The 22,709-nt window shown below is 45.6% G+C and overlaps 1 protein-coding gene across 1 annotated transcript in view; it reads left to right on the top strand.

Annotated features, from left to right (window-relative positions):
* LOC113231308 overlaps nucleotides 1-22,709 on the top strand; it is a 129,266-nt gene that overhangs the window by 31,612 nt on the left and 74,945 nt on the right. The window contains exon 2 of the mRNA XM_026465574.1: nucleotides 5,795-6,312. Within this exon, the coding sequence (XP_026321359.1) occupies nucleotides 6,145-6,312 (168 nt within the window). The 5' untranslated portion in view covers nucleotides 5,795-6,144. The remainder of the gene's footprint in view (nucleotides 1-5,794; nucleotides 6,313-22,709) is intronic.

Raw genomic sequence — 22,709 nt, 5'->3', positions numbered from 1 at the left:
AGGTGCGCATTTGACCTCCATCTCACCTGATGGAAAGTGACGATGAGGTCGACGATGGAGCATGCACACCTAAATAATGCCTATTCACTCTCGCCTTGAAAAGGTCCAAGTTATAACGTTCAGGGAACAAGTCTGCAGGCAGGGAATTCCACTCCATAGCCGTTCGCCATATAAATGTGGAAGCGTAACGCTTCGTGCGAATCTTTGGAATATCCACAACATAGGGGTGGAACCCAAGCCTACGCCTAGTCCCCCGGTGATGGAAAGGGGAAGGCGGAATTAAATCATGTAATTCCATCGCACACTCTCCGTGATATATCCTGTAAAATACCGATAAGCAGGCAACTTTACGGCGGTGTTCAAGGCTCTGCAGCTTCGCCTCCACTAATTCCGAGTCACCTATAAGTCTCTTGGCACGGTTGTCAATTGAATCCAAAGTGGCCAGTTGATATGTCGCAGAGCCATCCCAAAGGTGGCAGCAGTACTCCATGCACGATCGGACTTGTGCCTGGTACAGCTGGAGCAACTGTCCCGGTGTAAAGTACCGCCTCACCCTGGAAAGGATCCCAAGCTTCCTTGCTGCATTTTTGGCCGTGGATTCAATGTATCTGCCGAAGTTCAAATTGGACGACAGGTCCATTCCAAGTAGCTGGAGACAATCGGCTATCGGTATGGATATATCACGAAAAGTCGGAGTCAGCTCAAAGGGACTCCGTTTTGTGGAGAATAGACACGCCTGCGTTTTGGTAGCGTTAAATTTGACAAGATTGGCATTGCCCCAATCGGAGACTGCCTGGAGTGTCAAATCTAAACGGCTAACCATGGACTCTCGACAAGACTGGATTTCCTCTCCACTGACCCTTGCATTGGTCAAGTACCTATCTACAACTGTGCTGTCATCAGCATACGCAAAGGTACCTGGAATTAACATATCATTGATATGCAGCAGAAAGAGAGTTGCAGACAGTACGGAACCCTGAGGAACTCCGGCATCTATCGCCATATGTTCGGAAGAGTAGCCTTCTAAGACCACTCGAATCGAACGTTCGCTCAAGAAATCCGAGATCCAATTGCAAAGGTCAGTGGGAAGCCCATAAGAGGGAAGCTTGCTTAAAAGGCTTGCGTGCCAGACCCTGTCAAAGGCTTTAGAAATGTCCAAAGACACTGCAAGTGCTTCGCCTTGCTTTTCTATAGCCTCGCTCCATATGTGACAGGCATACACAAGAAGATCCCCAGTAGATCGCCCTCGTCGGAATCCGTACTGGCGATCACTGAGGAGATCGTTGTCTTCAAGGTACGATAGGAGACGGTTGTTGAGTACACGTTCCATAGTCTTGCAGAGTATGGAAGTGACTGAGATAGGTCTATAGTTGACAGGGTCAGCTCTGCTTCCCTTTTTTGGTACAGGTTGCACGTTTGCAAGCTTCCACGATCTGGGAACTACACCAGTCTCAAGTGAGAGGCGGTACAGGCGTGTGAGAACAGGAGACAACTCAGGTGCACAGTTACGAAGGACTATTGCTGGAATTCCATCTGGCCCGCTAGCTTTATTCACGTCTAGATTTCGCAGAGTTCTAAGTACCTCTTTTTGGCGTATGCGAACTGGCGCCATAGTGCAGCCAGCCTGAGGTAAAGTAGGTGGTAGGGTCCCTGCGGCATCTAGACGCGAATTTTCTGCAAAGAGTGAGGCAAAGAGATTCGCCTTCTCTTCCGCAGTATGAGCCAGCGAGCCATCCGGCCTCAGCAGAGGTGGCAAAGATGGGCGACAAAAGTTCGATTCGACCGCTTTGGCCAGGGACCAAAAGGATTTGCTGCCTGCTGGATAAGAGGCAAGCTTGGCTCCTATGCGGCGCACATGGTCGAACTTGGCCCTACGTAACATGCTTTTGCACTTCTTGGCGGCCTTATTAAAAGCTTTCTTCATGTTCTGAGTACTCGGAGTTTTGCGTAGTCGAGCATCTGCCCAAGCTTGGTACGCGGACTGTTTACGTGCTTCAGCACAACTACAATTAGCGTTAAACCATGGACGAGCTTGGGGTCCATTGGGTACATCAGAGTATGGAATGTAATACTCCATACCCAAACGCAAGACCTCGACTACAGCATCAGCACAGCTCGACGAGTCTCCTGAAGTAAAGCACGCCTGCCAGAGATATGACGCAAAGAAATGGCGCATTTCGTCCCAATCTGCTAACTTGTATCGCCACACCCGTCTCATACCACTAGGGCCCTGATCGGGTGGGGAGTATACGGATACAGTTTTCACCAGACAATGGTCGGAAGTACCCAGTGGGGCCTCCACAACCACAGAGTATCGGTCCGGATCAGTTGTCAGCAGAAGGTCCAAGCAATTAGCCGTATGAGATTCAACATCTGGTATCCTAGTGGCGCCACTGACAAGCTGGGATAAGCTTAGCGTTAACGCAAGTTTACGCGTCTCTCTCCCAGCGTGATCGGTCTTCTGGTATGGGAACAACCATTCTTGATGGTGTGCATTAAAGTCCCCCAGAATGACTAGTTGCGCCGCTGGGTACCTATGCTGAATCTCATCAGACGTCTCACTTAGATATTGGAACAGCTTGGTCGTCTCCTGATCTCCACTGTGCGATCGGTAAACACAGCAGTACACTATTTGTGTAACTCCTGTGTCAACCAGAAGCCACAAAATTGAAAAACTCGGTGCCTCAAGGTTCTTGAGACGCTTGACACAGATGTCATCGCGAACGTACACACAGACTCCGGCACGAGGTACGAACCTGTGCTCCAGAGTATACCCGGGGTAGCTGAGGTACGCTGCGTCAGTCGGACATCTGATCTGCGTCTCTGTGAGGAACAGCAGCTGCGGTTTGTCGGTTTCAAGGTGGTAGTGGACCGAATCGAGATTTGAGTGCAGACCTCGGATGTTAGTGAGGTGCACTTTTAGTGGGAGGACGTGCAACCGCTGTGTATACTTTTTTCCATTTTTATAGTTTTTCATTTTTGGATTTGGAGAAGTGAATAGGCAGGAGGAAGGCAGTTGAACGAGGCACTGCGTCGTGTTCAACCAAGCAGCAGACTCATACTGCCACACGAGGTTACAATCGGCTTGGAGACCGCGGGGACGCCCGAACCCCCCCGGAGATGGCCACCTGGTCCTCCCTTCCGGTCGCCAACCGGCAAGGTGGAGCATTCCGGGATTTTTCGTTGGGTGGCGGGGCAGCCTTTCACGGGTGGCTTTCCCGCTACTTGGGCCCCCAACTTCCCACGGTCGGCCAGCGGTGCACCGTGCTTCGGATCCCGCTAGCCTCCAGAACCGAGTGCTCAGTGTGGCAGTACAAGCAGCTACAACTCGCCGTCAGACGCAATGCAACTGTTCAGACCCGATGTTATATTGTATTTATGATTAGTCCGTAAATTATTTATTTAATATTTCTGTTATTGTTTTATTCTATTATTGTTATATTATATGTATGTTAGTCTGTAAGGTATGTATCTACGGGTCCTAGTTGCCTGAAATAAATAAATAAATAAATAAAAAATATGTAGTATAATTTCTTCCTGCATGATATTACAGTTATCGGTTTTTTTATGGTATGGTTAAGTGATGGGACGAACAAGTCGTGCGCCTGGCAGTAAACACATTAATGTGATTGTAATGCCACTCAGAGCTTCAAACCGTAAAAATCTAAGGGGCACTGCCATTACGCCCATCACCTTGAGACATTTGCCTATTATACCCATGTGCCTGTAATTTCACCAGCACCCTTGCCCTTAAAAACCGCAGTAATGCTCACATTACAGCTTGGCGGCAATAATTGGTAAAGTGGCAGTACTTCCCTGGACGAACTCTTTCATGAGGTGCTCTAGTGCTACAATCACTGATAGATTGAATATTGATGAAAATCTTATGCATATACAGAGATGAGAATCATAGATACGTAGTATATTATCGTAAAATATTAAGTAGTACTTACCTATTACTCGAATATTAAATAATATATCTTGATAATACACTCGAGTTCTTTTCATTTATTTTTTTTTAAATTTTCATAATGTAAGTCCGCAAAAGTGGCGCGCGTGTGGTGCGACTGTGGCGCTGCAGCTGCGTTTCTAAATATTGTATAAAATTCTAAAATTAATTGTAAATAAACATTGTAACATTCGATAAACTTAAAAATTACAAATGTCATATTATTATTACTAAATATTTAGCTTAAGTAGGTGCACAAGAAACAACTGTTTATTGTATGTTGATCGTCAATTAAACTCGAGCCATTTAATGCTGTAGGGAAGCAGGGCTAAACGAGGAGCCGATTACACCCTGTCCATGGAGGAAGCCATCAATCAGCCATTGGTTCGCTTATTAACTCTATTTCGGGGACTCGCAATTTGCCGACTACATCGTTTAGAACTAATTTTCTCAATCGATCGCTCCTAAGTTGTTTAGTGAATTGTCGCGCAAATTCAATTTAGTTTCTGTGACAACCTACTTAGGTTATTGGTATTAAATTCTTATTGTGAAGCACGGTAATAGAAAATCGAGATTTACGAGTATGTTGTAATTTAAATCCGTTTCCACAATTCGAAGAAACATTTGTTTGAAGAAACATTTGTTTTTCTAAGCATTCGACCTTTGTATTAATAATTATAATAAACTACAACAGACTTAATTACAGTGAATAGCGACATCTCTAGCCAGGGCTGGTAGCTGTAAAGGTGCCTAACCGGGTGACGAAAAACTTTCATAGATTTCTCATAGATGGCGGTACGGCTAAAAAGTCGTTAAAAACCAAAATAAATACAAAGATCCGACAAGCACATGGTAAAATTCGTGAGGTCCGCTGGTTCGTCCCGTGGCTTACTTGGCACAGCGTGTGGCACGGTTTGCTAGAAGACGTCGGTTCGAAGGTTACCTACCAGAAGTCCGAAGTGACATTTTCCAGAAATAACATTTGCTCCAATTTTCATAACCTCGAAAGTAATTTTGAGAGCAAAATGTTTTTATTTTAAACCCAACTTAACCTAACTTTTTCTTTATTACCGTGAGGAAAATGCGTTACGCCTTCCCCGCCGCTGGGAGACGGCGGGGATATGTGGGATTCTCTCCTGGGGACTATGTCGGTCCCCAAGAGCATACCCATTAAAAACCTCACGATGTTCCCGCGCGCACCTGGCGCCGAAGCCGCGGGATTTCAGATGCTACCGCGACTCCGGTGGTGCCGGTCCGCCTTTGGGCGGTCCCTACACCATCCCTCCCTTAATCATGTGGGGCGACCTGCACGGAGATGCACCGGAACATTTGGAACATCTACCGGCGGCGGAGGCCTGTGCAATGCAGGGGCAGGGTCTCCTAACCCTGCACCCTGCTGGCCTCCGCTGATGGGACGCAGGCGGTTGGCGAAGAGCCGTCGCGTGCGTCCTCTCCGCCGACGCCAAATGGGGTCTGAGAGGGCGCTGTCTTCGCGGACCCGTTCGGCCGTCTCCTTCTGCGACATCACGTCCTCGCAGAAGGAGACCATCGCCTGTCATGACCTCCGCTTCCCAGCATGGGTCTAACTGTGCTGGGCAGTGAGAGGTCTCGTCCCACCACGTCTCAAAGATCCCGGCGCTGCTGGCTCCAGGTCGGGCACACCTCCAAGGTGTGCCTCGCCGAGTCTGTAGTAGCGCACTCGTGACACTCCGGGGTCACTTCCCTAGTTTTATAACCCAAAATTTTATTTCCAACGTGTAGCAACCGTGAAAACCTACGGATTCATTGGTACTCTTCACATTTTAATCAAGTTTTTTTTCTAAAGTCTGCTCTCTTTTGTTTCAGAAACGATGATGAACGAGTCCTATAATGCTGTATAAAAGCAGTACATAGGTCTATTATTCAAGCAATAATTCACAAAACTTAGGAACCCCGTAGGAAAATAGACGCTATAACAAGTGCTAAAGTTAAATATATAGTCTATAGAAAACTTTGATACAAAATCTTCCATATTTTAACTAGTGTTACCAAAGAAACGTTAATTATAAGCGAAAATGTGGTGTGACTCTTAGTTGATATAGGTAAAAGTGCAAAATGATTCGTAATATTAAAATCCGAATTGCCCGGGCTCCAAGCTCGGAGGACAGTCAAAGACAAAAGCGGTTGGCATAATAAAAAATAATGTTAATAAAAAAATGCCGCAACGCGCGCCGACATCGTCCAGCTTGATGCGACCGTTCGTGGTGTTGGCCCTGCCCGGAATGTATTTGCTGTATAAGTACAACCAGTACCGCCAGCAGCAAATGGAGACCGCGCGGCGCCGAGTCACCGAGCGGGAGCTTATGCACCTCAACACTAAAATCGTGAGTAGATTTTTACACTTATGCTATTAATTATGGATGCGAGAAATACCAGATTGTGACACAATTGTTGCATAGTATGGGAAACTGGATTCCAGATTGTTTAAATGTTAACTTAGGGAGTTACCATATTTATATTCGTCGTCATACGATTGTTGTGTCGCCACCATTTAGAAGAGCTAAAGTAGATCTAATCTCACCTGTCTGCCATCTGTCTAGATCAGGTACACTATGAGCAAAGCACAGTGGATATGTTCTCGGACTCGCTAACCGGTATCCATAGAGCAATAATTAACATGTAAACATCTTGTCTATAACTATTATTATTGATTTAATTTTTTTTATCTATATGTTGTTTTCAGTTTCTTTCATATATTCGATAATATTCGATTAAGTTAAGTTTCATCTGTCACTGGCTGTGCATCTTTTCGAAATACTCTTATCTATGCAAATTGAACATGTTATTTGATGTAACTAATAAATAAAAAATTAACAAAAAATATTTAGACCTACAGTTCAAAACAATAATGTGTTTAGAATGTTGATTAGACTGTTACAGTGTCTCTACCAGGTGTGCATAGGCGCGGGTAGATGGTGTCAGTGCCAATATCCGCAAGTAAACAGTCTTACTGCTGAGCACACTACGGTGTAGCGCCGACACCTATTTACATTACAAGTTACACTTGAACGATATGACCTGTCCACTATGAAGTATTTCATTCATTCCTGATTGAATAGTCTCATGATGTCTATTTGACCCGACTGGATTCGAACCAGCGATTTTTGCCTCAACGTGGTTGCCATTCTGCAGCGATACATATATTTTACAATATCTCAATAAATATATTTAACTTTTTTTTTAATTCGTCAGGTAGCTGACCCTAAACTAATTTTTAGTTTTTTTCTGTTACGAATAAAACAACTCACGTTGTTATTTCAACGCAAGTGTACTCTTGGCATCGTATGTTAGAGCGAATCATCAATCTTTCGGGAAAACATTTTCCGTGCCGCATGCTGCTTACGAAAAAGGTCAATATTGACTGACGTGTTGTATTGGGCGCTTTTGCGCCTTTCTTTCTGCCTTCCACGTCTACTTCTATACCCTTGAAAAGTAACATACGCTAAAAGACGCAATGTTATGTGACGTCATTGATGCTATTACGACGTTTTATTTCATCATCCTATTTAAGAGCCAGGCTCTTGTCGGTAAACCCTCCTCCACTCCTCACGGCTCATAGCCAACTCGTTGACCTCTTTATAGCTGCTCGCTTTGATGTTTTTCTTTATCTGTTCTCTGTACGCCGTCGGTGGACTTCCTCTCTTTCTTTTTCCTTCTATCTTTCCCTCAATTACCATTCTCACAAATTCGTCGTTACGTAACAGTTGTCCAAAGATTTCTCCTTTCTGTTCTCTATGGTGTATCATCACGCTCTATTTACCCTTAACGTCTTAGTATTTTCCCTGTTAAGGTAGAAAAGAACAATAAATAATTTTGTATAGTGTTCAAAAGATTTTTTTCTTCCTTTCTCTTTTCAAAACTTCCTCATTTGATATCTTCTCAATGCATTTCATTTTCTCCATTCGCCTCCAGCACCACATTTCAAATGACTCCAATCTATTTTTCTTTGTGTTTGTCCATTTCTCGCATCCGTTCAGTGAGGTACTCCAGACATAGGTTCTGAGGAATCTTTTTTTCAATCGTAAAGATATTTTTCAGGTGAAAATGTGTTTTTTATTATGAAAAGCATGTTTTTTCTATTACGAATCTCTTTATGTCAGTGGTACATTTTATTTATGAATAGAGAAAATATAAATCTAGTAAATGACTAATTATGCGTATTCCAGGGAGCGCCGCGCGGTGTGGCTGACGACACGCGAACGCTTGCAAAAAAAATGTTAATAATACATACCCTATGCGATTTACGTACATTATAATGAAGTCTAGCTCTATACTTGTTGTTTTCATTATAATTAAGTCAAGGTTATAAGCGCTATTTTTTAGTCGTAGCATTCAGTACTTAAATGTGAAATTTCTTTAGACGTTCTTTTGAGAAGGCACTCTAAAAAACTTTAGGCAAATCACCAGAGGAGAAGCGGGAAAATCAGTTTTGTTAGATCAAATGATTTAGGATTTACTAATAAATATCAGTCTTACAAAAAATATACGATACACCTAAAGATATTGTCTAAATAATGTGCTAATTCGCTACACGATACTATGTACTTTATCTGATCATATAAAATCCTGAAAACAGGTTAAATAAAAATCTAAAACGAATTATTTAAGAACAAAATATCATTAAATAGAAAACCTCCGTGAGACTCAGACATATTAACTAAAAAATAACGGATAACTCACGCATTTACGTCAAATTTTCGCTCGACTTGTTTCGAACCAATTCGTGGTCCGTGGTCAATCGTGACAGTGGATGGTCGGTACCTCTCGGCTGGAAAACAGTGTTAGGTACTACGTCAGTGGTTAGTGTAGACGAGACTTTAGAAAGTGACGTTGTTAGTGTAGTGTGCAATCCTGCATATGACTTTAATAATAATTATTATTAAGCAAACGAGGGTAGATTCTCGCCGACGCCGCCTGCGCCCGCTGCCGTACTGAGTGATCGGGCTGCCAGGGCTTTGGCGCGCAGTTTCCGTCGAGTCACCGCCGCAGAATCTCATAATTAAGGACCACGAATTGATTCGAAACATGTCGAGCAAAAATTCGACTTAAATACGTGAGTTATCCGTTATTTTTTAGTTAATAAAATATCTAACTTTGAACGTAACTTTTGTATACAGCTATTTCTCTATTAATACTACAGAGAACCTGCTAAATTTTGATTTTCAACTGAAGCCCTGTAGTTGTTAAATTCATATTTATTCCAAAACTTGAAAATTGCTAGCGGCTTAACAACACACCGCCTACGCCTCGTCATTTGCCATCGGGCGCTTGTCAACGTCGGATATGTATCAAATTTCCTCCGCCTGTTCCTATTTTATTTATATTAATTACACCACCTACAATCCAGGCTTGCGTAAAATACCTATCCTTAAAGAAGCAAAGGTTACAAACATTAAACGGTTTTTAAAAAAAAACATGCCTAATATTATTATCGTGTAATTTGTACCTAAATGGTTGTAAATTTGTATTTGTCGTCAATTCTCATGATGTTTTCCTTTATTGTAATTTGTTATTAAAGTTAAAATACATTTTGTATTACGATCATTGTTTATGTTTTCTCTAATTATAAAAAACCGAAGCGGAGTCAGTTTTAACAATCGTTTCCGATCGGACCGCGCCGACACGCAGCCCACGCCTTTTTCACCCTTATTACATGGAAATAAAGCTTTTTCTAGTCAGTTCAATAAGATTTCGTGTCGATAAATATTACTTGCAAAGGTAACATTTAAACTGCACCAAAGATAAGCGTTATAGTGTATGCCATCGATACAATAAGAAGAAGAACTGCCAAATTTACATGTGGCGGTCTCCTTCCTCGTTACGTCACTCGCGTGAATAGAGAAGTCCGTTATGACACTATCTAAAATATAACATACAGTCTTTTATTATGATTATGAGGCGGATTTGTTATACAGAATAAAAAACCGACCTCAAAGATTTGTGGAATTACATCTATTTTTTGACAAGTTTTATTGAAATCGGATACCGGAAAGTGCGCGAAACCGGATTCATCCCTTAGTTTGCCATCCTTAGAGGTGGAATATTTTCTTTCCAACAAAAAAGAAGCATCAAAATCCGTTAACAAATGCCTTCGCTACCGCGTAACATACATAAAAAAATACAGTCGGATTGAGAACCTCCTTTTCTTGAAGTCGGTTAAAATAGCCATAAATATGAAAATATAAAAAATCTTGTGGGTGGTGGCATTGACTTACAAATAAATAGACGACGGGTCTAATACAAAAACCACGAAAAAAAAGTCCCAAGTCAACCTATTCGAAATTTAAATTGTAATGTCATCGCAGTATCGCGCTGTCAGTAGAACAAATGAAGACTAAAGCGGAGTGTCGCGCTCTGTATACGATTTTAGCGCCTTACAAGTGCGGACACTTTTTAGCGCGGACCCGACGACCATATAAGTGTAAGTCAATGGGTGGTGGTGAAATTACGGGCACGTGGGACTTGTCAAATTAAATCTAGGAGTGACGGGCGCAGTGGCAATACTCATCAGATCTTTATCATTTAAAACTCTGAGCGACATTACAATTATTATGGACAGGTGAGTCGCTTACCATCAGGCGCAACTTGTTCGTCCCGTCACTGGGTATCATAAAAAAACTTAGTTGGTTAAGAGCGGTTGCCCCGATATGGCTACAGACACTGGTTCGAATTCAACTAGAACTGGACTTTTTTTAGAAAGATTTTTTTCTTAAATGTGTAGCATTCGTTAAAAATCTAATAACTCTACATGGGTATTCAAGATACATATGTTAAATAAACATAAATAAATATGTATAGGTGTTTACTTAAATAATATAAACCCAATACAACATACCCGTCTTAAAGTATGTATTCATAATATTATTAGTCATATTCATAGTACTTTATTGATAACAAATGAGTTACGTAATGAAACAATGAAAATTAAATTGATTAATTATCAATAATCAATTGATACATTTATTGTAACCGTAATAATAATTCATTTAATAATAATAATATAAATTAAATCAAATGTGGAATTCATGGCATCGATCGATCGAATATCGGTTGGCAAAAAGTAGGTGAAATGCAACAAACCGAATTCATCCACCAATTTGACACTTTTACTGGAATATTTTCTCCGAATTTGAATGGGACAACTACTTTGGTACGTACCCTCTTTCAAACAAAAAATAATCATCGAAATCGCTGAACTGCCTCCGTGGCCGAACGGTTACCATGCCGGACTGCCACGCAGAGAAATAGTTGTATGGCCTACAATTATTTCTCTCGTGAGTTTGGGTGTAATTTGTGGTTGTCTATGTGTGTGTCCATGGCACCCGCGACACAGGCATTCCCTAATGCGGAGCTATGTTGAGTGTGTGAGTTATAAAAACGAGTGTGTGCAAATATAAGAGTAACGTAACGTATAGAGTAACGTACAGAAACAAAAAATACAATCGAAAATGTCAGTCGGTTACAAATGGTCAAATTTCTAACAATTAATTAATCATTTATTAATACAATTTCAATTAATAAATAGCATCACACACCACTATCATAAAACGTGTAGAGTAATAGCTCAACAAGCTTATAGTATGGTACAACGTATACTGTGTGGGTTTTCCGCTTTTCATCATGACTCAGCTTTTCACAGAACTTTTAAAAGCCACATATGCACGAATAATGAGCAGTAATAGGTGGTATACGATGGTTTGGTCGTTTAGAACTTGTTTTCAAGTAATTTTTGTCTATACGTAATAGATATTATTCGGCTGACTGCGTCAAATTTTTTATTGAATGCATTGTATATTATGTACCTATTGCGTTTTGTCTTGTATTTAAAAACATTTTGTTTATAATATGATCTGTGCTAAGACATGAGAAACATTTACACTTGCCAAATTATATTATTATGTATAATGTAATTAACAGATTCAGGCATTGACTTACAATTATATGGACGTCGGGTCCGCGCTAAAAAGTGTCCGAACTTATAGGGCGTTAAAATCCTATACAGAGCGTCATTCACGCTCTAGTCTTCGTTTCTACGACTGACAGCGAAGCAAGCAAAATTAGACAGTACTGCGATGACATTACAATTTAAATTCAACGTTTTAGCTTTTTCATATTCCTTGACATGTCACTACGTTTAAATAGGTTGACTTGGGACATTTTTTTCGTGGTTTTTGTATTAGACCCGTCGTCCATTTATTTGTAAGTCAATGGATTCAGGCGTTACTTTGCGGAAGTCCATGTTACTAAAAATGGAAGTAAGTAATTTACTACTCGGAGAACCCAGTGAACGTTAAATCGTGCAAAATAGCTGCACTTGTGTGGAATACTTTTTATGCGGTTAATTTTTCCACTCTCCCTCCGCATAAAATTAATAAAATAAATAACACAAGCGCAACTACAGTCACAAACACCACCGCCTAAAAAATATACCCGACACGTGTTTCGCCTCTGCACGAGGCATCCTCAGGGGCTGCGGAAGTTTCTGTCAGAAGTTTAGGTGGTGTTTGTGACCGTAGTTGCGCTTGTGTTATTTATTTTATTAATTTTATGCGGAGGGAGGGTGGGAAAATGAACTGCATGAAAAAATGTTCACATACACAAGCGCAGCTATTTTGCACGACTTAACGTTCAGTGGTTTCGCGGAGTAGTCAATTCATTTACTTGCATTTTTATATGTGTAATGTAATTTATATAATTTTTAGCATTCTGCATTCCAGTTTTAAAGGGTAAGGGTTTTGAGTATACAACACTCTAAGGGTAAGGGTTCTGGTGTAATTCCCGACACATGGGACTTGTCAACTCATGTCTCAGGGTGACGGGCGCAGTGGAAATGTCCAAGAGATTTTTGTGATTTAAATCTGAGTGCCAGTGCAACTATTATAGACATTCGCTTACAATCAGGCGCACGACTTGTACGTCCGGTCACTTGGTAGATAAAACGTTTCGTTCGTGCGTCTTCCCACAAGCACACACAAGCATATTGAACAATTAGAAGAAGAAATGGACGCAAAAAAACATTCACCTCAAATAAACACACATATATGAACATAGTAAACATCTTATATTTAGCTAATGAGATAACAATAACGTGTGTGCTGCAGCAAGCCAAAAGGTCCTAGCTCAGTGCTAGTTTTGCCAAAAAGCAAAGCACTGATTTACAACTATCCCCTTTGGGACAACACGATGTGGTGCATTAACAGCAAAATAAAATTTAGAAACCAGTAACCTGGTTTCATAAAAAAAAAGATAGTAAATACATAGCATTTCGTTTTGATTTCTTGCTGTTTTTTTTATAATTGCGGGATTTCAGAGGGAGATATTACACACTCTATGTTTATTACTGGAAGATTAGGTAAATATACTCCAAGTATTCAGGTCGTAGCAAAAAAATCTTTAAATTAAAACTACAACAATAAAAAATAAATAAGCTTATCTATCTGAGTACCGAATTTACTAAAAACACAAGAAATATGTAATATCAATACGCAAATATTGGTATTTTAGAGTGACATGATTATGACTAATACAAACTGAGGGGTATCTCACATATTACGAAAACAAGACGGCTTGTTCCCCTGAAAATGAAAGTCCACAACTTTAATAAATTCGTACCCTTGACATAATAAGGTCACATGTGTTCATACGTCAAATTTGATTTTATCACATCAAAGTCATAAATATAATACGAACTACACGAAATGAGCTATTATGTGTGAAATTAAAATCATAAGGCTAATTACACACGACACCGTAACTATTAACAGCGGTAGCCCCGCCGCCGCGACGGCGCCGGCAGTTGTAGTCGCCGTTGCGTTTGTATACGGTTACCTATCAGTAGTTCGAATTGACATTTTCCAGAAATAACGTTTCGTCGAAATTTCATACCCTCGAACGTAGTTTTGAGAGGAAAATGTTTTTTCTTTTAAACCTTTTTTTTTTTTTTTTTTTTTTTATCTCTGGGAAACGCGTTACGCGTACCGCTCGGCTCGGGGGGAGCTGCGAGCGGTTATGTATGACTCCCGGGCTCTAGCCCGGTATACACACTAAAACCCAGCGGTTAACCCCCACCGCCATAGCGAGGCGCCCCTGGATCCGCTTACGCATACTACAGGAACGCCTCGGCGGATGGTCCGCGTGAGCGGACCCCGGCCTTCAGAGAGTGCCCCGGGTCAACACAAAGGCACCCTCACACTTGTGAGCACAGACTTGGAGATAGGGTCCCCCGACCCCTGTCCCCACGGCTCACTACAGCGGGGGAAGAAGGTGGGCGTACTGCCTCCTTCGTCTCCCCAGCCGCCGTCTTCGGAGCGGGTCAGCGAGGGGGTCGTCCTCTCTGAGCCGTTCCGAGGCCTCCTTGTGCGAAATTACGCTTTCACAGAAGGAGGCCATTGCTTCCCAACACCTCTGACTGTCGAGCATCGCGCCCACGATGGTCGACAGCGAGAGATCTCCGCCAACTACCGCGGTCAGGGAGTGCCGCTGGGGGCCCCATGCCGCACATTCTGCCACGGTATGACGCACTGTATCGACGGGAGCGCCACACTCGTGACAGACAGGGGTCGTCTCCCGACCTGCAACTCGGTGCAGGTATTCGCCGAAACATCCATGTCCGGTGAGAACCTGCACCAATCTGTAGGACAGAGACCCATATCGCCGGTCGACCCAGCGGATTAGGTGGGAGCGAACTGCCTCCACCGTCACTAAGCCCGCGACTGGGGCCTCTAGGTCCTCCGTCCATTTCCGGATTAAGGCAGCGCGGCCCGCTGCCCTGATCCTCTCCAGATCTTCGGCGCTCGGCCTTTCCCCCCTGGCCTGCATGGCCGCTCGGTATCGGTACACTTCCGCGAGCACCTCTGCCTGGAGTTCCCAGGGAGGATCGCCCGCCAGAAGAGTGGCCGCCGTCCACGACACCGTGCGATAACCCCGGATCGCTCTCACCGCTATGACCCTCTGCGGCCTCCGCAAGAAGGGTTTAAGTCGAGCGGTGAGAGCTTCCACCCAAACCGGTGCGCCGTACAGGGCCATACTCCGGATTATTCCTGAGTACAGGCGCCTGCAAACCGAGCCTGGTCCGCCTACGTTTGGCAAGAGCCGTCCTAGGGCGGCAGCGGTACCCACCAGCTTCGGAGCGAGTTGGGCAAAATGCGTCCTGAAATTCCACCTCCCGTCCAGTACAAGGCCCAGATATTTCATCTGAGCCTTGACTGGGATCGTCTCCCCAAAAAGGGTGATCCTTGCCTCCCTAGGGCGACCTCTGCGCGGGCCATGGAATAGGAGGGCCTCCGTTTTGTGTATAGAGACCCTCAGGCCCAACAGATGGATCCTTTCTACCACCAGAGATGTCACTACGGTGCTCAACCGCGCGGCCTCTTCATAAGTCCTGCCCCGAGCAGTAACGAGGGTGTCATCTGCGTAGCAGATCACCCTCGTCCCGGGAAGGAGCGGACCGCGTAGGAGCCAGTCAAAGCCAACATTCCACAACATGGGGCCCAGCACGGACCCCTGTGGAACGCCGCACCCGACGCGCCTCTGGTGTAGCCTCCCGTCTCTGCCCTCCCATAGAACCACCCTGTCCTGGAGGTACGCCTCCAAAAGCCTTCTGAGATAGGGAGGTACTCCATGGTACCGGAGCGCCTCTCTCAGTGTCTCGAACGGAAGGCTGTTGAAGGCGTTCTTGACGTCAAGGGAAACAGCCATGACCACCTCCCCCTTATCCACGGCGTCTGTCGTGAGACTCTTCAGGGCATCCAGGGCGTCGACAGTAGACCGCCCCGCCCTGAAGCCGTACTGGGCTTCCGAGAGACCAGGCCCCACCTCCTCGAGGTGCCTAACGAGACGGTTAACGAGGACCCTCTCGAAGAGCTTGGCCGTCTCGTTCAATAGTACAATGGGCCTGTAGGCAGAAGGCGAGTCGATTGGACGACCCTCCTTCTGCAACAGACACAGTCGGCCCTGCTTCCATTGTTCCGGGAACTGCCCGCTACGTAGGCACGTGTCGAACAGTCCCCGGAGCAACTCATTTAGGTATTCCGCTGCCAAGTACAGCACCCGACTCGGAACGCCGTCCGGTCCCGGTGCGGTCTTTTTGCCCCGTAGTCGGAACAGGGCTGCTGCTATTTCTCCCTCAGTAACAGAGGGGACCTGCGAGAGACCCTCCTCCGGTGAGGAGGGTGGGGCCATCACCGGGGGAGAGTGCTCAGGAGGGTCTGGGAAAAGCTCCCCTACCACCCTTCGCAGGAGATCCGGGGCCATGGTCTCCGTAATGGGAGCGCTTTGGGCACGGAGTTTCTTCCGCGCCGCACGATACGGACGACCCCATGGATCCCGATCTAACCCGGCCAGTATTTCTTCTCTGGCACGGGTTTTGGCCTGGCTTATTGCCAGCTGCAGAGACTTCTTCTTAAGGCGGTATGTCTCCCACAGCTGGCTCTCTATGTCCGGGGCATGGCCGTGACGGCGTCGGCACCGGACGTAGGCTCTCCGGGCAGCATTGCAGTCCGTTCGGAGTTTCGCGATCTCCTCCGACCACCAGTAGACCTGATGGCGGGGAGGTCGTCGCCGGACCCGGGGCATGGCCGCGTCGCACACTGCAGTCAGAGCAGTATGCAGGTGGCTCGCCAAATCGTCGGCGGTGACGCCCTCTCTCACTCCAGCAATGAACCAGCGCTGTACTATGGCAGCTTCCTCGACCATCTCCCGGTCCAGCCGACTTAGCGCCCAGCGTGGGAAGCGACTCGGTCTACGAATCGGGGCGGAATGTCCAAGGACCGCGGAGATCTCGAAACGGATATATAGGTGGTCCGACAAGGTCTCCACGTCCTCCACCACTCTCCAGTTTCTGATCCTGCGCGCGACCGCGGGAGTAGCGAACGAGACGTCCACTACGGACCCTCCCTGTTGTCGCACGCAAGTCTGAGCAGTCCCTCTATTCAGGAGGGACAAACCAGAGAGTATACTCCAGATCTGTACAGCACCACCTCGCGCGTCAGAGACGAGATTACCCCACGCTTGCGACTTCGCATTAAGATCGCCGAGGACAATAACTTGCTTCGGCGCTTGTCGCAACACCGCTGTCCTGACGGAGTCAAGAAATGTCTCAAACTCCGCCAGGGAGCGGTTGGGGGAGAAGTACGTTCCAATTATTATGTACTCCCCCCACCCAGTCACTACATACCCCGAGCCCCTTTCCAGAGTGGTGAGAGGGGGGCCCATGCCGTTCCTCACGACCGCCACTAGGCCGTCTAGGTCCCCTGCCCAGTTTTCATGAGCAGGGATGTAGTACGGCTCGCAGGCCACCGCTAAGTCTATTTGCCACTGCGCCATGGACTGCAGGAGCAGATCTTGAGCTCCGGCGCAGTGGTTAAGATTCGACTGGAGAAAGCTAGTGTGTTGAGATGACATCACGACATATTACTAGCCAGCTCCCGCGTCTGTTGGCGGTCGACAGTAATGGCGGTCTGGGTCCTAGGGACCGCTTTTTGTTTCATGGGAGGTGGTTTGCAGCTCCTCCCCCCCATGCGGTGGTCCGATGGACGTCCGGCGTCGGCACAGACCGCGCAGCGCAGCACGCCTTTGCAGTTGGAGGCCTGATGGCCCTCGTTGCCGCATCGAAAGCACAGGTCTTCACGACTGCTGCCCGAAGTACACATAGGCCTCGTATGGCCAAGGCCAAGGCATCGATAACAGCGGAGCGGGCGCTGCTCTAGGGCTTGTACCTTGGCAGAGCTCCAGCCGACCAGTATCCTCCCCGCTTCAGCCAGCGTCTTGGCTGTGCTTATTGGGCACTGCACTATCACAGAGCCCATCCCGCCTGGGCCAGGGCGGATCTCCAGGACTTTGACCAGGTCTGTTGTGCACTGCCCAGTCCTTGCCACCGCAGCGGCCACCTTCGCTTTAGTGGCTGAGTCGTCAAGACCCGAGATGCGGATATCCGCAGTCTTTGTGGGCCGGGTGACGCTGGCCACGCCGTCAAGTACAGGGCGGAGCTGTTCCGCCAGCCGGTCGGCTGCCAGTGCACCCTGAGGTCCCGACAGCTCTAGCAATCTGGCCCCGGTGGCCGACTGGCGGAACTTGACTCCCTCTATGCCTAGCCCCGCCAGGTCAACGCGTGCCTCCGCTTCAGCCAGCGCCTGCGCATAGGTCACGCCTTTCTGTGACGCTTCAGGCAGCAAACTTATTACCACCGCGGCAGACTGCGGGGGCTTAAGTTTGGTCTTGGATTTATCCTTGGCTGCCACCTTCTGCGGTGTGCCAGTGCCAGTGACCTTTCTGGGTACAGGCGTGGCGCTAGTGCCCTTGTCAGCTGAGGATTTCTTCTTTCTTTTCCTCCTCTTCTTCTTGTTTTCTACCGTGACCCAGTTTTCTTGGGCTACGGAGGAAGCCTCTGCTGCTGGGGAGGCATTCCCAGCTTGCAGTGGTCCAGGCGCTGGCTTTCGTTGGCCACTGTTCGGCTTGGACACCACTGCGGGCACCACCGACCCTCGTGCCGGTGGCTTTAGAGGCTTGGGCTTCGCCGGCGGTTTCACGGGCCTTTTGTCTACCGATGGAGAGAGGACCATGGTTGGCCTAGCCTCATCCGCATCGGCTGTTCTCCGTCGGTCCGCCGCCAGAGGGGGGCGATGGATCACCGGAGGAAGCAGACGCTCCTCGATCGCCTCAAGACGGGCATTCACCATGGTGCCAACCGAGGTGATTATCGAGCGCTTCAGATCGTCCAGCATGTCCCCATCCAATAATGGCGGTCGAAGTGATGCTTCCGCAGAGGTCTCCAGCATAGAAGCTCGCATGGCGGTCCGCATGTCTTGGAACTCGCGCCTGTGCGCGGCAAGGTCGGCTTTGAGATTTTCGACCTCCCTCTTGAGCCGACCGTTGTCTGCTCTGAGACGACGTGCCTCCTCCGACTCCGTCCGCGTTGCCAAGGCTTCTACGGCCTCTTGCAAGGCAGTCGCCGCTTCCTTTAGTCTTTTGACAAAGGTTCCCTTCAGTGATCGGGATTTTTGGGCGACCTCAAAGATAGCGGCCACCTTCCTGCCAGCATAGGCCCGCATCTCTTCCGCGGAAAACGCCATTGGGTTTTCTTCCGCGGGAGCCTCGTCCTCCTCTATGTCGAGTACGGGAACTGGAGTCACCTTTCGGTAGGCCCCGCAAAGCAGTTCCCGCTCAATGGGTTGTTCCGCCTCCACATTCTCCCCACGGAGACGAGCCGTGGCTACGCGAAGGTTGACACCTGGGTTGGTGCTCTTGCCACTCTTGCCGGTATGGCCCCTTCCTCGGCGTGCTGTGTTTACTTTCGCGGGAGTGCATGCCTCTTTGGTAAGGCTGCCTTTCCGCGGCATTGTCAACGTCCTCTTACGGGTCGTAGAGGTCGCTGTTCTGCTACCGTCGTCATTAGCGATGACAGACGCTTCCTTAGCGCTCATCACCACTACCTGTTCGTCACCGGTATCGTTAGCAAGTTCCGAGTCCATTTGTCGTATGCGTTCGTCGTGTTCACGGGGATCGACTTCCAGTCGACCCACGAGGCTGTTTTTGCCCCCCCCAGAGTACGAGGGGCTGCCACCCGCCGAAGCGGATGGGCGGGATTCCCCCTTTCGGGGACCCGCCTGGGGACCATTTTCAAAACGAGCCTTTTCCATGATTGCTTTGGAAGGGGGTGAGCTCCCCACTGGGGACGCCCTATCGACTGGATACTCTCCAGCCATTCATCCCATCGCCGGGCGCCAGAACTTAGGATTGAGGTGATTTTTATAGAGGTTTTCTTCCTCGCAGCCCTCCTCTCAATGAAGAGGACCCCCGGTCCCACTCAATGTGGGATTACGGGCTGGCCGGAGCCGGTCTTGTGACCGGACACCGCCCACCGTCTCGGTTACGAGTTAGATAGCGCAGGACAGAACCTACGCTATCTTCCTCCCCTCCCAGTGCTGGTTTTGGTCCGCGCCGGCTAAAGCCGGTAGCTTCCATATCTGGGAGCCGTTCCCCTATCCGCCACCTGGGGACGCGTCCGATGGCAGACCAGCAACTGCGCACGGATTTTTTTTTTTCTTTTAAACCTAACTTAACCTAACCTAACCGAGCCTAATCGTGTTTTTGCGATAAACATTCAACATATCCTGAAAGAACAACTGTTTCGTTATAATTCGGTTTTCGATTTAATGATGTTCGAACATACGTTATTTCGGACAAATAAATTTTCGACCTTGTGATAGGTTACCTTTGTATACACGGGGGGGAAACAATTACAGTCAAATAATACTTGACCAAATTAAAAAAAAACAATGTCAAGTATGAAGCTTCATTCGCCTCACGCATCTTTCAATTTGGTCGAGTATTACTTATTTGCCAGTAATTGTTTCGGAAGCATTGCGATCGAAGAACGAGAGTACAGGGCCAGATACGGGGGCGGCCGTCGGCAGCGAGTGTTTCCGCCATTCCCTACTAATTTACGATTTTAGTACATGACGCCGCATGAGCTGCACTTGCACCACTGGTGCTACGGTATGACGCGGTAACTCTTGCGACGCCGCAGCAGAATAAAACGGTGTAATACGCCTAACATCCCATTTAAGCATAAGCATAAGCTATGAATTAATTTGGTTCGTAAAATGAAAAATTATCATTTTGCCGATGTGACCATAGAGGATTCTAATTCCATTTGCCATTGTAGTTGAATGCTATTTGTGATGAGTACAGTCCGAAGTACAAGTTGATGTTTAAATTCTATGACCATGAAACACCGAATCGAACAGGTCACGCGATTTCCTGCTCCGGACATCGTGACCGATGACCTGCAAGAACAAAAACCTCAATTCACTCGCGATTGCTATTATTACCTACTTTCTGTGAAGTTATTTATTTATTAATTTCCATATTGCACATGTACATTAAGAAGATCTTATAATAAAATTTTTGTACGTACATGACCCAGTCAGGGTGAAGGAAGGAGACTTAAAAACTAATTATTAAACTTCATACTTAACTATATAACTATATGAGATCAATGTGAGATTTCCGTGAGTTGTGACTTTATTTTGCAATTAAAAATTCATTTATTAATATGCGTTTTGGATGAAAAATTGTTTTAGTTTATTTGTAAATGCGTTAATGATATTTTCTTTTTCTTTTTAATTAATATTGGAATTTCATTACATTTTAAAATAGATCTGTACAATGGACTGTTTCTGTATATTTCTAATTTAGGTTGAGGGAGGATCAGGTTATACTGGCGACGAGGATTTTTATTAAATTCAAAATATGTTCGTTGCTTACAGACAAACAATGCTACTTTTATGATATAAAGGGATGGGAGGGTTAACATATTCTCCTTAATAAAGTGTAGTATACATATTTTCCTTTGATTATATTTAATTCATTCTCTTTATTTTTATTAATGATGTGAATAATGATGTGCCAGACTACTACACCCAATTACCTGGTCACTATCCAAAGCACTAAAATTACAAAAAGTTTAGAGAAGGTCATTTCATCGGTCAGGTCATCGAACCTGGGACAAACTCATTCAGTGGTACCATGCTAATCGTTGAGCTACCGAAGTCGTCGTTTAAGCATTACTTTGATTCTATTTCTGATATAACTAATCTATCTAGAAAATAAACTGTCCTTATAGAAAATACCTTTTGCAGAGGCGTTTTATATATTTTTTTAAATAACTTTTTATAGAGGAAGCCTAAAACAGTGAAAAAAAGGAAATATTTTGGTAGAAATTGCGTGGTAAATAGTTATAAAAAATAGTAAATCATATACTGCTAGAACCATGAAAAACGTAAAGTGGTCCAGCCAACCTGACGGACACAAAAGTTTAGACATCATATTGATGCGCAGAATCAGTGGCAGCAATAACATCCTTCTGAGGTCGTTGCGTTTAGGATCCAGGGTTATTTTTATTAGCATTAGGTCAGTAGCAGTAGAGCTCCTTGTGAAAGAGTATACTGCGTTTTGGTTTGGAAGGCTGCTAGCGAAATTACTGGCAATTGGAACTTGTGAATTTATGTCTCAGGGTGACTGGCGCAGAGGCAGTGTATCTCAGATTTTTGTGACTTAAAGCTCTGAGTGGCACTGCAATTGTTATGGACAGGCGTGTAGCTTACCATCAAGCACACACAACTCGTTCGTCCCGTCACTTGACATTATAAAAAAAAAATGAATATAGTGTCTTCGGTACGTTAGAAGATAATTAAATTATAAAAAAAACAATCATTTATTTACAAAATCACGCTTAAAAACAGTCGTGATTGTTTCCAAAACTTTAAAATTTTACGATTAAGACAAAGTGCGAATACGTTCCAAATGTAAATGTTTTCCAAACGCATGATTAACATTGTAAATCGAGCGTAGTCCAGAATTGCACACTGCGAATAGAATGCGCTATTGGCATTGTTTACAAATAAGACTATAACAGCAACTACAAGCATAAACAAAAACCAATCGGAGTGTTATAAAGCAGCAACTGTTAGAGGAAATAGGCCAATATCAGATGAGAGTGCCTATAAATACGACAGTGTCAAGGCAGAGCGAACACCCCGCCGTCGCTACCGACCGAGGCTTTCCCTTTCGAACTCATTGTCACCCCCGCTATAAATACGACAGACTTATTGCCGGTTAGTGACAAGTTACAAATCTACCCGTTTATCTACAAACTGTTCTGGCAATAATACTCTTTTCAGCCAAATTAGTTCAAATATTTTTGTATGTAATCTAGTTTCTT

The sequence above is a fragment of the Hyposmocoma kahamanoa genome, unplaced genomic scaffold (genome assembly GCF_003589595.1).
Source record: "Hyposmocoma kahamanoa isolate Upper Pololo Valley unplaced genomic scaffold, ASM358959v1 65, whole genome shotgun sequence".
Taxonomy (NCBI): domain Eukaryota; kingdom Metazoa; phylum Arthropoda; class Insecta; order Lepidoptera; family Cosmopterigidae; genus Hyposmocoma; species Hyposmocoma kahamanoa.
The sequence above is the reverse complement of the archived record's forward strand: the minus strand, read 5'-3'. Positions and strand labels throughout refer to the sequence as shown.